This window comes from Stegodyphus dumicola, chromosome 3 (genome assembly GCF_044657685.1).
Source record: "Stegodyphus dumicola isolate Sdum_Otavi_A_Nest chromosome 3, ASM4465768v1".
Lineage (NCBI taxonomy): Eukaryota > Metazoa > Arthropoda > Arachnida > Araneae > Eresidae > Stegodyphus > Stegodyphus dumicola.
This window is the reverse complement of record NC_140770.1, coordinates 171,869,039-171,886,856: the sequence shown is the minus strand read 5'-3', so window position 1 is coordinate 171,886,856 and position 17,818 is coordinate 171,869,039. Positions and strand designations below refer to the sequence as shown.

The 17,818-nt window shown below is 32.9% G+C and overlaps 1 protein-coding gene across 1 annotated transcript in view; it reads left to right on the top strand.

Annotated features, from left to right (window-relative positions):
* Positions 1-17,818, top strand: part of LOC118186930 (otoferlin-like) — a 963,443-nt gene that overhangs the window by 611,636 nt on the left and 333,989 nt on the right. Inside the window, exon 6 of the mRNA XM_085813615.1 lies at positions 11,154-11,269. Within this exon, the coding sequence (XP_085669741.1) occupies positions 11,154-11,269 (116 nt within the window). The remainder of the gene's footprint in view (positions 1-11,153; positions 11,270-17,818) is intronic.

Genomic DNA, 17,818 nt, shown 5'->3' with positions numbered 1-17,818 from the left:
ATATGACAGCTAAAGACTTTCGAACTATAAACATTAATATTACAGATTTAATTTTATTAAATATAAGTTCTTAATGTTCCGAGGTCGTAACTAAGTCAGGATGCCCGAATGTAAACGCAACGTATTAATTTTATTTAAAATGTATTTTCTCGATTGGCAACAACAGTTTTTTTCAGAACGATAATATTTTGAACTGTAAGTTTTTTTTGGGCAGTAATGTTGACGGTAATGTTTCTGAATAAAGCAAGTATATAACAATTAATGTTTTGACGGAATGTGTTTTTAATAAAGGAACTAATTAATTGCTAACATGTGTCAGGGGTAAAATGAGTCATGAATCTGACTCCTAAGGATGAATGTAAAGTTGCTGGTTACGGTTTGCCCCCCCCATTAGCGGATACTGTGGGAAGACGATGTATAGGACGTGCTTGAGCAGTTTTATCTCAGTAAACACTCTTATTGTGCTCCCTGTCGCGTAACGCACATTTAAGAACACAAATTTTCCTTCGAGGATAACTATAATCATCGATAACAATACACTAGATACGATGGCATTGGCGAGAAATTTACGCGTTTCTAAACAAATTCCCCCAAATTTAAGCACTGATCATAACTGGTTTAAATTACATGCCATTGGATTTGCGGTCAGTTTCATCTTTAAATTCCTACTATTAGCTCACGCTCACATGTAGGAGTCTGTAACCGGTACACCAGCAGTGATGTACGCGCGAGAGTAGCTCCAGTGTTTCGATTATTCAGTTGATGTGTCGCAAAATAGATTTCCTTCGCAGCGAAAGTTTTATGAAGTTTATGGCACTAAAATACAGAAATAAATTAAACGCAGACTATAAAATGTGATTGCAGATAACATCATTACAGCTAGACTTCAGTTTGGGGGAAAAAACATGCAAACGCACTCCCGTCACTAAATATAATGCAATGGTAGGTAACACCTGAAACACTAATTAATGCTATAATAAGTAAATTACATTAATTGTGTGTTAAAATTTTTTAAATAAAAAATGCGATACTTTTCTTTTAATTGTCTTTACACATAAAGTATTTTAAATTTGATGATCCACTTTAAATTTTACTTTAAGATATATTTTTATAAGGGTGGAATGAGGTTCCTAGAAAAAAAAAGCCTGATAATTATAAGGGTTTCGTGAGTCGACCACTGCTTTAAAACAATCTTCTTTACCGTCGTATTGAAATTAAATATCTTTCATATTCTCTCTCTTTTTTTAACTAATTTTATCGTCTGAAAATCGAGAAGTAAATATTATTCCAGTAATTTAACTTCCTAAGAACTCGATTACAGTAAGGACATAACAAATTAAATGTTGTTATAGGTAAACTACAGTTTACTATCACAATATTATTTCTTTAAAAGAAATCTACATTCCAATAAGAATGCAAAATAATTTTAGCATTACCATGTATGATTGATATAGAGCAGATATCTGTAAATGAACCCTGCGGGACGTGTCTGGCTCAATTACCGTGTAAACCCCCAGGGCCACCTTACATGAATGGGTCTTGAGCTCAAATCCCAAGAAGGACTTTGGAGGAACAAAAACAGAAGGGGACACACAGAAGATTGGATTTCGAAAGCTTGAATACATCAGCAGTAGGTAAGTCTGAAATTAGTTGGAACTTAAATAAGAGAAGTAAGGGAAAATCACAGGTTTGGAAAGGTCCTTAAGTGTGAGAATCCTGTCATGTCCGGTTAGCTTATAAGGCATTTCTCCCGCCTTCTTAGCGTGCCTTGGTCTTGTAGCGGTCTGCATGTTGGGCGCGTATCCAAGAGGTACGTGGTTCGATTCTCAGCGAAGGCATTGCTCAGTTTTCATCTCTCCTGCTTCCAAAAAATAACCTAATGTCTCTACAAGCTTAACGAAGAATCTACACAACATGCGTTGCAAATAATAAATGCAAGGGAAATTAAAATAGATGAAATGCTAATACAAAAATGCAACTACAACTTGAGGACGCAGAATAACAATGAAAATAATCACCAATAAACTAAGCCTTCATTTTTTTATTATTTACCAATAAACCAATAATTTTATTATTTACCAATTCTTCACTTTTTATTATTTATCAATAAACTAACCCTCGGAAGGAAAAACTATGTACAATAGAAGAAGACGAAAATAATGCGCATATTTTTAAATTTTCAGTGCTTAAATGCCTGGAAAGGGGAGAAAATACGGTATTTGAAGAGATAAAAACTGTCTTCTCGAACAAATACAAAAACACTGAATTTCAGAACTTAAACATTTCGAAATGTAAAGCTTCCTAAAAAACCGTACTAAGCAATTTCTAACAATTGCTGAATAAATGAAGCGGTAATTCTGAAACATCCTAACTGCAACCTGTCAAGGAACTGCCATTACTTGCCAGTCAATCCAACTAAAGATTATTCCGTGGGGGTTTTCGACAGGAAATTGTTGAAACTAGAGAAGTGTTGCAGCGGAGAAAAGCACACTATGTTAAGTGTCAATCGTCTCCCTTGATGAGCGTATAATGCGAGAACTAAATGGAAGTGTTGTGAGAGATTCTTGCCGAAGAGGAATAGCTTATCCTATAAATATGCTCCTTTCGGCGGCACAACAGAAAAGGCGTTTTAGTGTATTTGGTTGCAAATTTGACGTAACACATTTACAAAGCAGAATTTAAAATCACTGACATTTGTATCACTTTTAAGCGAATTTATTTATCTTGGTGTTTACGTTAATTTAAGAAAGGTCTCGAAATTTATTTGTGATTCATTTTTGGAAATAAATCTTAAAAATTGGTTTTCGAATTACTTATACTATTCAGGTTTTCTTGAAATCTTTATTATAGTAAAAGGCAGTAGTAACTCAGAAGTGTAATGACTAAGAAATTAAATTGTGATCGCAATAATATAGTGATAAATAAAAGAAAAAAGTTATCTGAAAGGTTTCATATTTTAAAAGTTACCAAAAATGGTTTGTTAATGTTTCTTACGCTGTTGCTGAGCTCGCAGTCTGCCAGACCGCTGTTTCACTCACTTCTCTTAACCCGTTTTTTTTGCCTTTTTAGCTTTATTATTAAACATAATTTTCTTCGTACACCATATAGAGTTCAACAGCAAAATTACGAAAATTTTAAAAGCAGCATAGCAGTTTATGTTTAGATTTCCCAGTGCAGTGTTAAATATTGGCATACGTTTTCCACTTTCTTCAATCTTTTCTCAGTTCATGATATTAATGCTCAGTTATCTTAATAAGATGACTTACAAAATTTTTCTTCACTTTGTCATCTTTGTTTAATAAATAACACGTTCTTCGCATTTACGCCACATAAAATTCAATTCAATAGCAAAATCGCAAGATACATAAAAAAAAACAGCATATCTTTAGAATTTCCGACATACAGTCTCGCGCACTGGCGATAAAAATATTTTATTCCGTACAGTGTTGACACTGTTTGCTTTCAAATAATTGAGTTTCTTAATGAAAAATTCATTAAAGTTTTACAAAATATGAAGAAAAAATATTAAAAATCACAAAATATTTAAAAACAGCCCATCTTCAGAATTAGCGATAGAGCCTTTGGAGTTCCCATTCTTTTTTAATAATAACTATATTATTTCTCTATAAAACTAGCCGATCGAGCGGCCAGCTGCTTAAAAAGGATATAATAAAAAAGAAAAATATATACAGTGATTTTAATGAACCGAGCTAGTGTCATTTCATTAAAATATTAAATATTTCTGATTGTCAGACAAGTGAGCATAAGCAACACCGCATTTCTGATTAAGCATCTCATGATTTAAATACCTCTTTATTTAAATCGCTCACATCAAAAATTGGAAAAAATGGTTTCAAGAGCTGCGTTTATTGCTTTAAAATCCCTTGGTCTGCTACTCAGTAACTGAAAGATTAAATTTGAAAGTTAAATATCTTACACGTTACTGAATGGCAGCATACTGAAGCGTGAAATTAATAAATATTGCGTTTGAGGCAGTGGCAACACATTGTTTTCAAATAGCCGAATTTGTGGAGTAAAAATAAAAGATAAATATCTTATATTTTGCCGAGTAGCAAACAGTCTAGCGCGCTGGAGTTTGAAATGTTTTATTTCGAACAGTGTTTTCGCTTCTCGCTTTCAAATTGCTGAGTCCATTAAACAAAAAATTCTTTAAATTTTTACAAAATGTGAAGTAAGTAAGAAACAAATTCAAAATTCGGACTTTGAGATGTCCATGCTCGGGTGGAGAACTACATCCATTATAAAACTGAGGGCTGTAGGTGCCGTCGTGTTTCCAGATTGCGAGGAACATTCATACATACGTTAAATTCTTCATTATTTATGTTTAAAATAATACATCGCGTTAACATTTGGGGCAGCAATTTGAAAATTAATTCGTACAAAATGTGAGTTTCGAGATTAATAACACCTCTGGGGCTAAAAGTGACTTATCCAATTCTAATATGAAGATCTCCGCAGCAATCTATATACTAGATATCCTAATCAATCCAAAATTGTTTTATGACATGCTGAATTTTTATCCTTTCAGTTGATCATCGTCGCTATAATGTGAACTATGCAAGTTTTATTTCAGTAGTTTGAAACATTAAAAATTATTTGTAGCTAGGTCTTGTGAACGTCGTGGACAGCGAAAAAGTTAGAATTCATTCTTCACATTGCTAAATAACGATCTGGGAAATCCGACCCTCATGCGTGTGAATATGCGTGTGTGTGTGCATTTTTATGCAAAACCAAAAGACTCCTTTCGAATTTGCGACGGTGTTTTTTCGTTATGATCTTTTGATTTCTGTCAGCAAACTGGAATAACAAACATTTATTAACGTAGTATTGCTTTGAAAATCGAGAAGCAATGGCCGTTCTTCATTCCGACAATTGGTGACCAAAATTTTCCAAGCAGACTATTTTTCCTGTCCTTGTGGAATTAGCGCGATCCCTGAGCTTCAAATATTTTCTACCTTCCTCTCTTCGGCCCACCAGCGGCCGAGCGGTAAAGTCGCTGATCACTGGTAGTTCGATCCGAGGTTCGAATCCCGCGAACGGGCTGGCTGCACGGGAGTTTTCGTGGTTTTGGTTGTTGATTGGAATTAGGATCGTTAACTAGAACAGAAAGATTTTTCTGAATGTGAACTGCCTCTAGAAAATCCAGTTCTCCAATGGAAGGTATTTTTTAAATAATTTGGTCAGCAGAAAAATTTAGCATTTTTGATATTTCTTTAACTTATTATAATCATTTTACAATTACCAAATATTTTTACACAATATATCTGAAAATAGATAAAGACAAGACAATACAGGCAAAGGGAAAAGGAAAACGTTTCGACGCGTGTGTCGGATTTGCGCAATGCTTACGGGGTAACACAAAATTTTTGTAAATATTATGGGGTCCTGGGGGTCACGAAAGAATCTCAGTGATAAAAAGGGGTCGCGACTAAAAAAAGTTTAAGAAACCCTGGCTTAAATCATGCACTGTTGTCATACTCGGTATACCGTTTATTTCGTCCTCTTTATTAGGTCAAAAACTAATGTTCTCTTTTTGAAATTGCGTTTCTAAGATTGGCAATTTATGATGGATATGGCGATATTAAGATGAATTTGCCTACAATACCCCGTGCGATTTCAAGTTAATTTTTTTTAACAAAGTAAAAATGGTACTATGGTACCTTTAAGATAAGGATGTATTTTTTCATTTTGGGGACTTCTCAATATCCTACTTCTGAAATTTAAATTTTTCATTTTTTTCATAATGAGTATGTTTTTCAAGTAACACTTGCAAATATGCATAATTTTTTCTCTGTAAAATTCGCTTTGTGCTTTCTTCTGATTTTTTTTCAAAATAGTTAATTTCAAAATAGTTTTTTCAAAATACTGTTAAAATGCTTGTTTTACTGTTAGAATAGCTACGAGGTAAGCACTTGTCATGCATAAAATTTTTTTCACATTTATTTATGATAAATACAAGTTCTTGAGAACAATCACTCCTTCTCCTTTCATTTCTGGCATCAGCATTCGTGTATATGCTCATGCGCATGCGTGATTATGCTCATGGACGCAGTCGGAGGAGGTTAAATTACACAGTCTCTCTTCTCATTAATTACATAGTTTCATCTGTAGATTTTTTTCTGTATCATTAACAACAGTAAATATCCGCAAATTTATTTAAAATTTATCAAAAGTAAAGAACAAAACTTCGCAGAATGGGGGGTGGCGAGCAAGGCGCTTACGCTATGTAAAAAATGAAAAGAAATCAAGAATTGAAGTATAGCCGATAAAATATAAATGTGAAAAGGATAAAAACTGCGTTTAACATTGCAGTTTTGACATTTTCCCTAGATGTTAAAATCCATAAACACGACTGTGCTGAAGAATATTAAAACTTTAGCATATCATTAATAATGAATAATTTTCATTCAAAGCAAAGTATGTATACATAATTATTTTACCTTATTTCATGTTGTTCAACTTAATTTTAAATGCCCTTATTTCGCTTTTATTTCAGTAAGGTATTTCTATGAATCTTGTTTTATATCTACATGAATTTTATCTGTCATAGACATCATTATTTTTAAGGATACCTCCATCCATGAACCTTTTTACCTTTTACATTTTTACCTTTTACATTTTTACCTCTTTTTTACTTTTACAAACATTCATAAATATTTCAGTTGCACATTCATTTAGTTAGAAACTTTCTTGAAATATTTTTTTAATGATAATCGACTTCCCCAAAGTTTTTTTTTCTAGGCTCTAAAACTTATTTTAAGCTGCCTAGCTTTCTTTAAATTTCATCTCATCAACCGTCTTTTATTAACTTCTATTCATTGCGTAAAATCAGTATATTTTTTAAAGAAGACGCAATCGTTAATATAATTTTTCATGTGTAAAAGGAAACAATTTTTAGCTAAATGTTTTAAGTAATCTTCCATCAAACTAAATGCTCGTTTATGATGGCATTGTAGATTCATGATTTCTGTATGCATTACTTAGGAAAAGTGTATAAATACTTCATATCCTTTTCCTACGTAATGCATACAAAAGAATGAACAAGGTAATTAGAAGTGAATGCATTCAACCGTTTCACAAGAAGAATGATCGATGAGTTACTCTTGTGTCTCGTTCTTCCGATAAAATAATTATGCATTTGTTGTAACAAATCCAAAGTATGTATATTAGTTTCAAATATGAAGCTGCAAAGATTTTTGTTATTTGAAGTCCGAATTTATATAATTTTCATTTAAATTTAAAAAATAAACATGAACAACGCATTTGAAAATCTATAAATTGAGCTAATTAATTTGAAATTTGATACAAATCTTATAAGATTTGAAGATACAAAATTAATAACTTTATAAGATATTTTCTCCCTCCTTTCTGCATGCATTGGTGTAACGGCAGTACACTTCGCGCGTATTCGAGAGGTCCAAGGTTCGAGTTCTGGCAAGGGCATTTTTCATGTCTTCTGCTTCGAAATAACCTAATGACTTTCCAATGGCACCCGAACTAAAAGACGGTGGATGATGATTCTTCACCAGCAGAATTTGACTACTGGGTCCTCTAATCTCCAGTCGCCCTTTAAAAGTGAGAGTATATAAGCTATTTTCTCCCTCCTTTCTGCATGCTTTTGTGATGTAACGGTAGCACACTCAGCCCGCATTCGAGAGGTTCAGGTTCAAGTCCCGGCGAGGACAATGCTCATTTTTCACGTGTCCCGCAATAAAAAAATCCTAATGACTTTACGACTTTTATTCGTACTTTTTCAAAACTTAAATGAATTCTTGCACTCGAAGTAATTATTTTGTTTGGGAATAGATTTATATGATAACGGCTTTTTTTTTCAAGTAAAATTAACAAGGAAAGACAAGATTGATCGATCAGTATCTACAATTCGTGATGAAGATACTTTTTATTAATTTAAATTCTTACTAAAAATGTTTTCATTCGTAGTTTTAAATTGAATTTGTGTTCCTTGGAGATGGTATATGGAAAGTTTTCTAATTATAAATTATTAAGAATATATATATATATATATATATATATCTTGCAGAATGTTTTAAGCTTTTCAAAGCAGGAATCATAAAAAATCAGCCAAACGCCCAACCTTCCGATGATACCCAGACTACACCATGAAAGTACACTGTAGAAAAGGAGAAAATTCCTATCATTCACCTCCACTGAAAGGATAACTGGGAAGGAGGGTACCGAGTTATATAACCCAGGTACAGACGAATTATTATACATCACATTTTAGGTCGGCACTATTGTGCAGCGTATTTGAATTTTTAAAGCCGGAAATCAAAAGGAAGCGAGTATATCCTCGAACTCGGAATTTTTGGATCGTTAGCAATTGCACTACGAAGGGAAGCCATAAGGAAGGGGAAAATTCCTTATAACCTTACATAATGTTTATTGAATTTTATTCTGCAGTCATTTCAACAACAGCATAATAATTTTGTTTTAACAACATACATAATGAAAGTAGAAAAACTGCGGAATTCTTATCATGCTCGTAAACTGGAATTTTAGTTTAGAATTATAGTTATATTATTAGAATACCTAGAATACCTAGAATTATATCTAGAATTATAGTTAACGAACACAGAAAAGATCTTTAAGTAGAGTTCCCAGATTCTTAGCAAAAAACCGCTTTGACAGGTCTCTACTGTCTCAAACAAGAGAATTCGTGGCGTTGAGAGAATATCTTTTATTTTTCTTTCTATTCTTCTGAAGGTGAACGAATAGCTGTCGGCACTGTTGGGTTCTGGGTAATGTAGTGGCAAGACAGCCTAGTTAATAATTTTATTAGGAGACTTTCTGTCTCCGTGCCTGGTACAACTATGTCTACTTGGCTGTGTTTATTCCCTCTCTTGCTTGTAACTTCTACTCTGAGAGATGCTTTTTTTACTGTTTTCGCTTCTAGGTTTCTGCAAAGCTCACGATTTGTACGTGAAAAAGGAAAAAGAAACAAAAAATGGGAAGAAAAGGAAAATGGATATAGGTTAGATGCGAAGAAAAGGTGGATAATAGTGTAATTTGGGTAAAATTAAGAAATCTATTGAAATATGATTATATACTCAAAAGTTATTTTGTAATTATTTATGAATTTAGATATTAATATACATTGAGTAATCATGTTAACATACCGTGATCCAAGTTTTCACTAGTGGTATCTCGCATAACGAATTCAGTCCGTTCTAAAACAGCATTCTTGGATACCATCTGCACATTATAAATACATGAGGCGATAATTTAAATATATATGTCGTCCAGGTTTAATGTTTTAAATAATTATCCCTTTACAAGTTCTAGTTGAAACGCTCAGCAAAGGTGATTAATTCATTTTAGTTCATTCTTTATGTTAAATGTTTACACCCCTGTTTAAATATTTTTGCTTTCCTAACAAAATTTTGTTTTCCAACTTAGGTTAAAAACATTTTCACTTTTAAAATAACGACGCCCTAAATAGGCCCTACAAATTTTTCTTCGAATAGAATAAACAATTAAAAAAACATTTCTTTTTGAACCCAAACTTTTATAATATCCCGTATTATTATAATATGATGTATATTAGAATAACGTATATTTAACGTATTAATAACGTATATTACTAACGTGTAATACTAACGTATAAATAACGAATATTTAACGCATTAGTAACGTATATTACTAACATGTAATACTAACGTATTAATAACGTATATTTAACGTATTACTACATTAACGTATATTTACCGTATTACTTAACTGTATGTTAACATATTTTTTAAACGTAGGTATAAGTATTACTACACGTTTTATTTAAACGTATATAGAAGCTGTTCGCATATTTTTAAATGATTTTCCTTGTATTTACAGAAATATTTCACCTAAATGTTTTGTGTTTTAAATGTTCACATTCTTCACTATCTTTCTAAGTAGTAAAATTGAAAAACAATAGAGCCTTTTTTAGTGTCGGAATGGGTATTTTATCCCCTTCTTCTTGAACAGCTTTCCAAGCTCAAAGGAGGTTTGTAGGTGGACGTTTGGACAATTCGCTTTTTATTTGTTGTTCCATTTTTTTCAGGAAATTAATAGTGAATTTTGATGTGTGTTTGCTTGCTTTCTTTTGATGCAGTTCTACTGATCTACTACTACTTTGGCTAAAGAGAAGGCATTTGATATATAAAAACTGTGTTCCTAGCTGAACCAGTTTCACTGGAAACGATGTCCCGGCTAGCTACGCGGAAGAAAAAGTATTAATGAAGTTGTAAATTTAAGTCCCTATTTTTTTACCAAGCCTCAACTGAAAAAGTTTCTTTGAAGTTTCGCTAAATTAAGTTATTGTGGAACCAGTGGGTGGTAATGAAATTTTACTAACTGCAAAACGGGTGGAAGATATAAAAAGGCTGACCATCTCTGAGGAGAATAATAGTATGAATTCATCAATAAATGCTTCATTCTTAAACATTAGTGTCATGGATATGTTTTATATATAATATGGCCCAGGTCACTTTATTCTGCTGCATCATACAAAACCTGCTGCTTCATACAAAAAGACGGTGAAGCGAATTTGAATAACTTATGTTTCCGAATAATCTATTGAGAAGATTTTTTGTAGCTTGAAGGTATAGTTAAATACACATGATAAGGTTAAACAAAAGTATGAATTGCAGTGTTTGTATTACATATGAATGCCGGCTATAAATCCATGTTTTTTTGTGCGGAATGTAAGGCAATTTAAAACAGCATTACAGTTTCTTTATTTGTATACATAGGATTATAAAATATTTTAAGGATATAATATTAAATAAAATACATTAAACTATATCATGTATACGAACGAATACAATGGAATATCATTTATACTATGGTAGGGTATTTCAAAAGCTCCCATTTTCTATTCTGTTTCAGTGTTGCAGATTTATGTTTATATGTTTACATACATTTTGATAAAACCAGGTTCAGGTTAAGTGGAGATTTACTGTTAAGTCTACCCTCAACAATGTGGATTTTTTGAATGTGAATTTATTGCTGTTTCAGAAACAACGTCTCATACGTAATTCAGTCTCAAACCTTTTATGTTCATGAATAACTCAGTACGTGGCTTTCTTTATCCAGTTATATTTCCTTAATGTTTTCTTTCTGTTCCCCGGATGTAGATCTCTTCCGGCCACTATGCGCAGTCTGGCGAGTATGATGAAGCTGGGGAAGCAGAGGCCGCCACCGGAAGAGGACGAACGGAAATCTCTTAAGGACTCCGACCAGCTGGAGTACGGTACGTTCTTTACTTCCTCAAAAAGAAACAGAAAGTGGGATAAACATTTTGTGCCCCACATTCACAAATATCTTTATCACACAACACGCATCAAGAGAATCCCAATTTCCGAAACATTTTCAACTAGTAAATATTTCCTACTTTAAAAGGAAGCAAGTGTGAAATGCGAATATTCTCCCAAAAGGGACGTTACTCCCGAATGGGAAATTAGTTACGAAACGGCATTTTACACTTAAATGCAACGTCAAGTATATTAAAAGCACTTAATCACTTGAACCATTTAAATGCAACGAATCACTTTTCAAACTGTTGCCACCAAATATTATCACCCTGTATTATATTTAAAGGAATTAAATAACGAAGGATGCACACGAATGTATACATGTCTCTGGCATTGTGAAAAAACAACTGTGCCTAGATTCATCAAATTTTGAATAACATAGTCTTCCATCCGAACATGGGTGCCTGGAAGCCGGAATTCCTAATTTGTTTATTATCTCTTTCATATTTTTTAGAACTTTGGCGAATTTTTGATTAACAAACTCAACTATTTCAAAGTGAGTAGTGCTAACACTGTACGGAATAAAACATTTCTATCTCCAGCGTATGAGATATGCTTATCGGAAATTCTAAAGATATACTGTTTTTTAAATATTTGTTATTTTGCTGTTGAATCGAATTTCGTGTAGCGTAAGCGCCAAGAATATGATATTTATTAAATAAAATATACGAAACGTTAATAATAAAAATCTGATGTGTATACCACATGACTTTCTTGCACGGAATATTAAATTATACGCATTTTTTCTTGCATTTCATTTAAACTTATTGGTTTGAATTAAATCTACATCCTCGATAGCGCATAAACCACAATAGAATAAACGCACTTTTTAAAATTGCTATATTTGTTTACCATAGCGACACTCTGGCGCTAGGTTCACTTAACAGCGTTACTTTTCATCCATATTATAACTCTTATGACTTGACTTACGACTTATTTTTTTCTGGTCATTAAGTACTAAAGAGTTTTCTCCAGTAGATAGCATTAAAGTGCACTAGGCAAAGATATTTGAAACAAAATGGTACTAGGGAAGTACCAACACCCGTGGACAAAGAAAATTCAGCTGCGTGAGCAGACATATCTTAATAGTTAAGACACAATAACACACCGAATAAATACGACTTCAGAAGACAAACAACAAAAATCAGCGTTATATTTACAAAATTTTCACAGGACTAGTTTCGATGGTTTTACCGAACCAACATCCTCAGCTGCAAAACCGCAAATGAACAAGATAGGAAAAAATGTTTAGATAAGATAAGAAAGCCTGGACAAGATTAAGCAAGTGGTGCTATATCTTAATAGTAGTAAAAGTAGGCGTTCATTATAAAAATTATGCAGTGATAAGCAATGGCATTAAATTGAAGCATGCAGGCAGGTGCAGTGAGTTATATGGCAAATGCAGATGGTGAGTGCAATATAGCTAGTAAGAGTGCAGGATAAGCAGTAGTGAGACATCATGAAAATGGCGCGAAGACAGTTTGAAGCTGTGAATGGCATAAGAGTTCAAAGTCCTTCAGAAGTATGCAGTAGGTACATAGGCCGTCAAAAGTTCGTAGAATCATACGATAAAGTAAAAATTCATACAAAATAATTAAAAAATGAAATAGTAACATAAAAATCTTGAATAAAAAAAGCTTCTTGATTAACATAAGATGCAGCACAAATAATAGGATAGAGTCAATTTCAGAGTTCAAGTAAATTTTAAAATTAAAATTTACAAGTTACCACCATGACGATTTGTGATAAATTGTCCAATTGGCGTTTTACAGTGTATTCAATGGTTGGATCATAATCCAACATTTGTTTAATTGCGTTATACTGACTATGCTTCATCTTCTCGAAGAAGTTGTGAGCTGTCATGAGTATAAAGTTATGCACAGACGGAATATCCAGGTCGTTATGAATTATAGAGTTTCTCACGTACCAAGGTGCATTCACAATGCTACGTAAAATTTTATTTTGAAGTATATCCAGTTTTTTGCGCTCAGTTTTATTGGCGATTGCCCAGGCCGGCACTGCATATAGCATGATCGGTCGAATTAGAGACATGTAAAGCATTTTTTTTTTATTTTTAGACTGAGCTTTGATTTTTCCCGATAATAGGATAAATTGCTATGTAGGCTGCATTTGCTTTGTTTAAGATGTAAGAAATATGATCTTTGAAGTTGAGGGACTTATCTATGTAAACACCTAAATATTTATAGGAATTAGCTACAGGGATTAGAGTTCTATCTAAGTAGATATCAGTATTGACTCTTAATCTTGTTTTGTATCTCTGATAGAGCACAATACAACATTTAGAGGCGTTGAGCTTAATTTTTTAAGTCTTGCACCAGTGACTGATCATATTGAGATGCGTTTGTAAATTACTTAGAGCGAGCTGGGGACTTCTGGATTCAGTCAGTACTACAGTGTCGTCAGAGTATTTGAGTACTTTCGTGTTGAATGGGTGCGGGAAATCATTGATATAAACATTATAGAGCCGGGGGGGAAAGAACGCACCCTTGCGGGACCCCGCTATGAATTGTTTTCTGACAAATAAGGCGTCACCGCAGCGAACTTGAAAAAGTCCTGTTTTTCAGATAGGAACTAATGAGTTTTACGAAACTGTTTGGAAGTATAAAATTATTCAATTTATGCAGGAGGCCTGCATGCCACACTCTATCAAAGGCCTTTTCGAAGTCGAGATAGCATGCATATTATAACTCAGAATGCATATGAATTTATATTACTTGAAGAATTATCTAATCGTTGCCAGATGTTCTATTCAAATACTAAACGATCTATCTTAAATCTAAAACGATGTATAAAAGATATTAAACAAACAAAACCAAAAAGAAACAGTTTTTCACAGACGACTCAGTATTTCTCATTTAATTAATTCAGTTCTCTCTTCCCAACAAGGCAAAAATACATAAAATCTCAAAATATCTATATTAAAAATTACAAAGTAAATTCTAAACACGTATTTCCTCAAAAAGATTCCAGAAAGGAAAAAATAAGCATGATTTCATTCGCAATAATAAATGAAGGCGTTATCTTTCTTGTTGCGAAGCTTAGTCTCTCTAGATTGGCAACAAATCTTCTATTCTGCTCTTTCAAATGTAAACAAATATGAACCCTATGTTCTTTAAATAGTTAGGCTTAAACGGCACTTAAACAGCTTTTACATTGTTGATAATTGTACAAATATTGCTTGCAGATTTACTAAAGGACATAAAAACCTTAACCGGAAAATAAGAACAACATAATTCAATCCTTTTTAAAGCAAAAAATGCACAATTTACAAACGTATAAGAGTAAAAAAACTGAGATCACTGAGCCAGGTAACAGAGTGGATATATTTATAAATATATATATATATATACGTTTGGTGCGGCCGTTTGCAACCAAAATACGAAATGCACATCTAAATTTTGTAGCAGTCCTATACAAAATTTCAACATTCTGAGGCTACTCGTTTTTGAGTATGCGAGATACGTACGTACATACGTACGTCACGAAAAATTCTCTTCAGAATTCATTTTAAAGCAGTTTTATAATTTTTTTTGAGGAAAAGAGTCTTTTATTTTGTCCTTACCTGCAGATGTCACGCAAAATCACTGTTAAATTGCATTCGATAGCGTTCAAAATGGATATTTTCGTTGAAATATGCTGCCTGAAACTTTTTGCGATTACAATACTTCTTTGTACGAAGTAAAAACTCAGAATTGATATGATAAACTAAGACTGAAAAAAAAAACAGAAAAATTAATGCCAACACTTAAGCTGCCTCGGGTATTCTAAATGTAAATTTCTATGCTACTTCTAAAATTTTTGTAATTCTGCTGTTGAATTGTATACGGCATAAGAGCGAAGAAAATTATACTTACTAATAAAGCTAAAAATACAAAAAAAATGGGTTAGTAGAAGTGAGTGTAACAGCGGACTAGTAGACTGCAAGCTCGGCGAGAAGGTGAAAAACTTTAACAAACCATTTTGGGTAGTCGTTAAAATTTGAAACCTTTCATATTTAAAATTTTTTTTTTATTTCCTTAATGCAGTAGAACCTCGCAATAAGCAACAAATCCCCGGATATAACAGTCAGATATTTTAGTCCCGTCCAGTTTTTCTGTAGACTTAACGTTGTTTTATGCTGCTATAGCGAACTTCGTTGGGTCTGAAAATCGGATATGAGGAACTGAATTGATGTCTTCGATGGAAAAATTTTTGCATTTTCATATTTTTTCCAGAATTCTGCAAGTTTTCACGAAAACAATTAGTGACTTTTAATATTGCACCTTTATGATTTTAAAATCCATGTTCTAACCGTAAAAATATACTTCATTATTTGAGGTTTGCGATCAGTTAATCTCTCATTATGTGCATTAAAGTTCATTTCAAACCGATGCTTCCTTCAGAGTGCATGGAAATCTTCAATTGAAATTTTTTGGATTTTATTCAGAATTTCTTTGAGTTTAAAAGAAAGCTTTACTAACTTCAATATTTCATTTTTAGGATGACAGGATACATATTACATATTCCATCTGTAAAAATAACATTTACATATTGATTTTCTTTTATGATCAAGCCCTCGTTTCTCTGTGCTGCGAACAATAACTATGAGAAACAAGTGTGACACCCAGTCTAGGAGAAGAAGGACACAATAAGCAAATCTTAACACACAATAAGGCATTCTTTCTACATTGTGTGTGTTATCATTAAACCAAAGAACTTAAATGGGTTCTTAGATTCCATTCAAATTGTTTGAGTAAGTTGTCAGACAGAACTCTGTTCAAGGCTGATATTCCAATAGAAATTTTCGCCATGCAGAGAAAATGAAAGGAGTTCATCTAACGCGTTTCAGTTAAACAGATGATTCATTTTCTAGAGAATGAAAATTTTTATCCTTATTTAAGTATCTACATTCTATCCTCTGAATGAAGGTTTTGCATTCTTTAGGTTTTATGAATAACATATAGGATATTCTTTGCAAAAGTTATTGGATCTTTTCTTTGTAACCATATATATATATGAAATAAATTTAAAGGTAAATTCGTCAGTATTTCTGTTATTATTTTTCATATACATATGATAACACAATTTTTATATCATTTTTGCGAGTTAATCTACTTTTCTTATCGAATTGGATATAGCGAACTTCCGGATACAGCGAATCAAACTTCAGGTCCCTTGAAGTTCGCTATAGCGTGGTTCGACTGTATTATAAAAAGTGTGAATCACGGTTATGGTCCGCGGTTGATTGGTATTCCTGCTTTAAAATTAATTCCCAGTTAATGCATATTTCTACTTTTAAATTAGTTCTCATTTAATGTCTCTCGTTATTTGTAAATTAGTTTCCAGTTAATGCGTATTGTAAATTAGTTAATTGATAATTAAGCCGAAAACGTCGAAAATAATTTTTATCACCTTATGAATTTTTTCCTCCTTCCTTGCAGCATGCCTTCGTGGTGTAACGGTAGCACACTCGGCACGTATTCGAGAGGTTCAGGTTCAAGCCCTAGCGAGGGCTTTGCACATTGTTCATACCTCCTGCTTCAAAATAACGTAATGTCTCTACAGTGGCTCCCGAACTTAGAGGTGTGGGACGATAATTTGTCACTACCAGGATTTGGCGATTGGATTCGCTAATCCCCAGTAGCTCTTTAAAAGGAGGGAATATATAAGGTATTTTCTCCCTCCTTTCAGCATGCCTTCCTTCCTGGTGTAATGGTAGCACACTTAGCGTGTATTCGAGAGGCCTAAGTTCTACGCACGGCGACGGCATGGCTCATTTTTCATCTCTCATGCTTCAAAAATAACCTAATGACTCTGAAACCTTCATTTCCATTGTTGAATTTTTATTGTATTTTGTTTATTATTGGTTTAATTATTAGTATTTACATCCTGAAGCTTTCGAGAAATATACGCCGAAAATGTTTTAAATTTCAACTGCCGTACATTTGATTGCCTTTATTTTCGAGAATAGCTAATATATGCATGTATAGTGACCGTACCTGCGAAGTAGTACTAAATCATTTTGTTTAACACGTGCTTAAACACTATTAATATATTTTATGTAACATTGAAATCTTGCTTATATAGCAGTAATCATAAATAATTTTGTTTGAAGCGAAACTTTAAAATTTTTCTTTTCCACCCAACTTTACTGAATTTTCGTGGTCATGGTAAAATAAATCAACATATACCTAACTTAGATAGTCAAGCCTGATTTAGATTATACGCTTTACGGATTTAGAAAATGTAAGATCTGCATACTTGAGATAAACTTAAATATATATTTGCAGATTAATTACACATACTAATTCGCTTATTTTCCTCTTCAGCCTTAGGTTGTGAAAATTTTTAAAATATTTGCTAATTTTTCCCTCCTTAATGCTTTCAGAGTACGATCTCCCTTAGATATTAAAATAGATTTCTAGACGTAAAAACTGTTTTCGTCTTACCAACAAAGACAAACCTACTTGCAAAGGTCGCGCTGCATC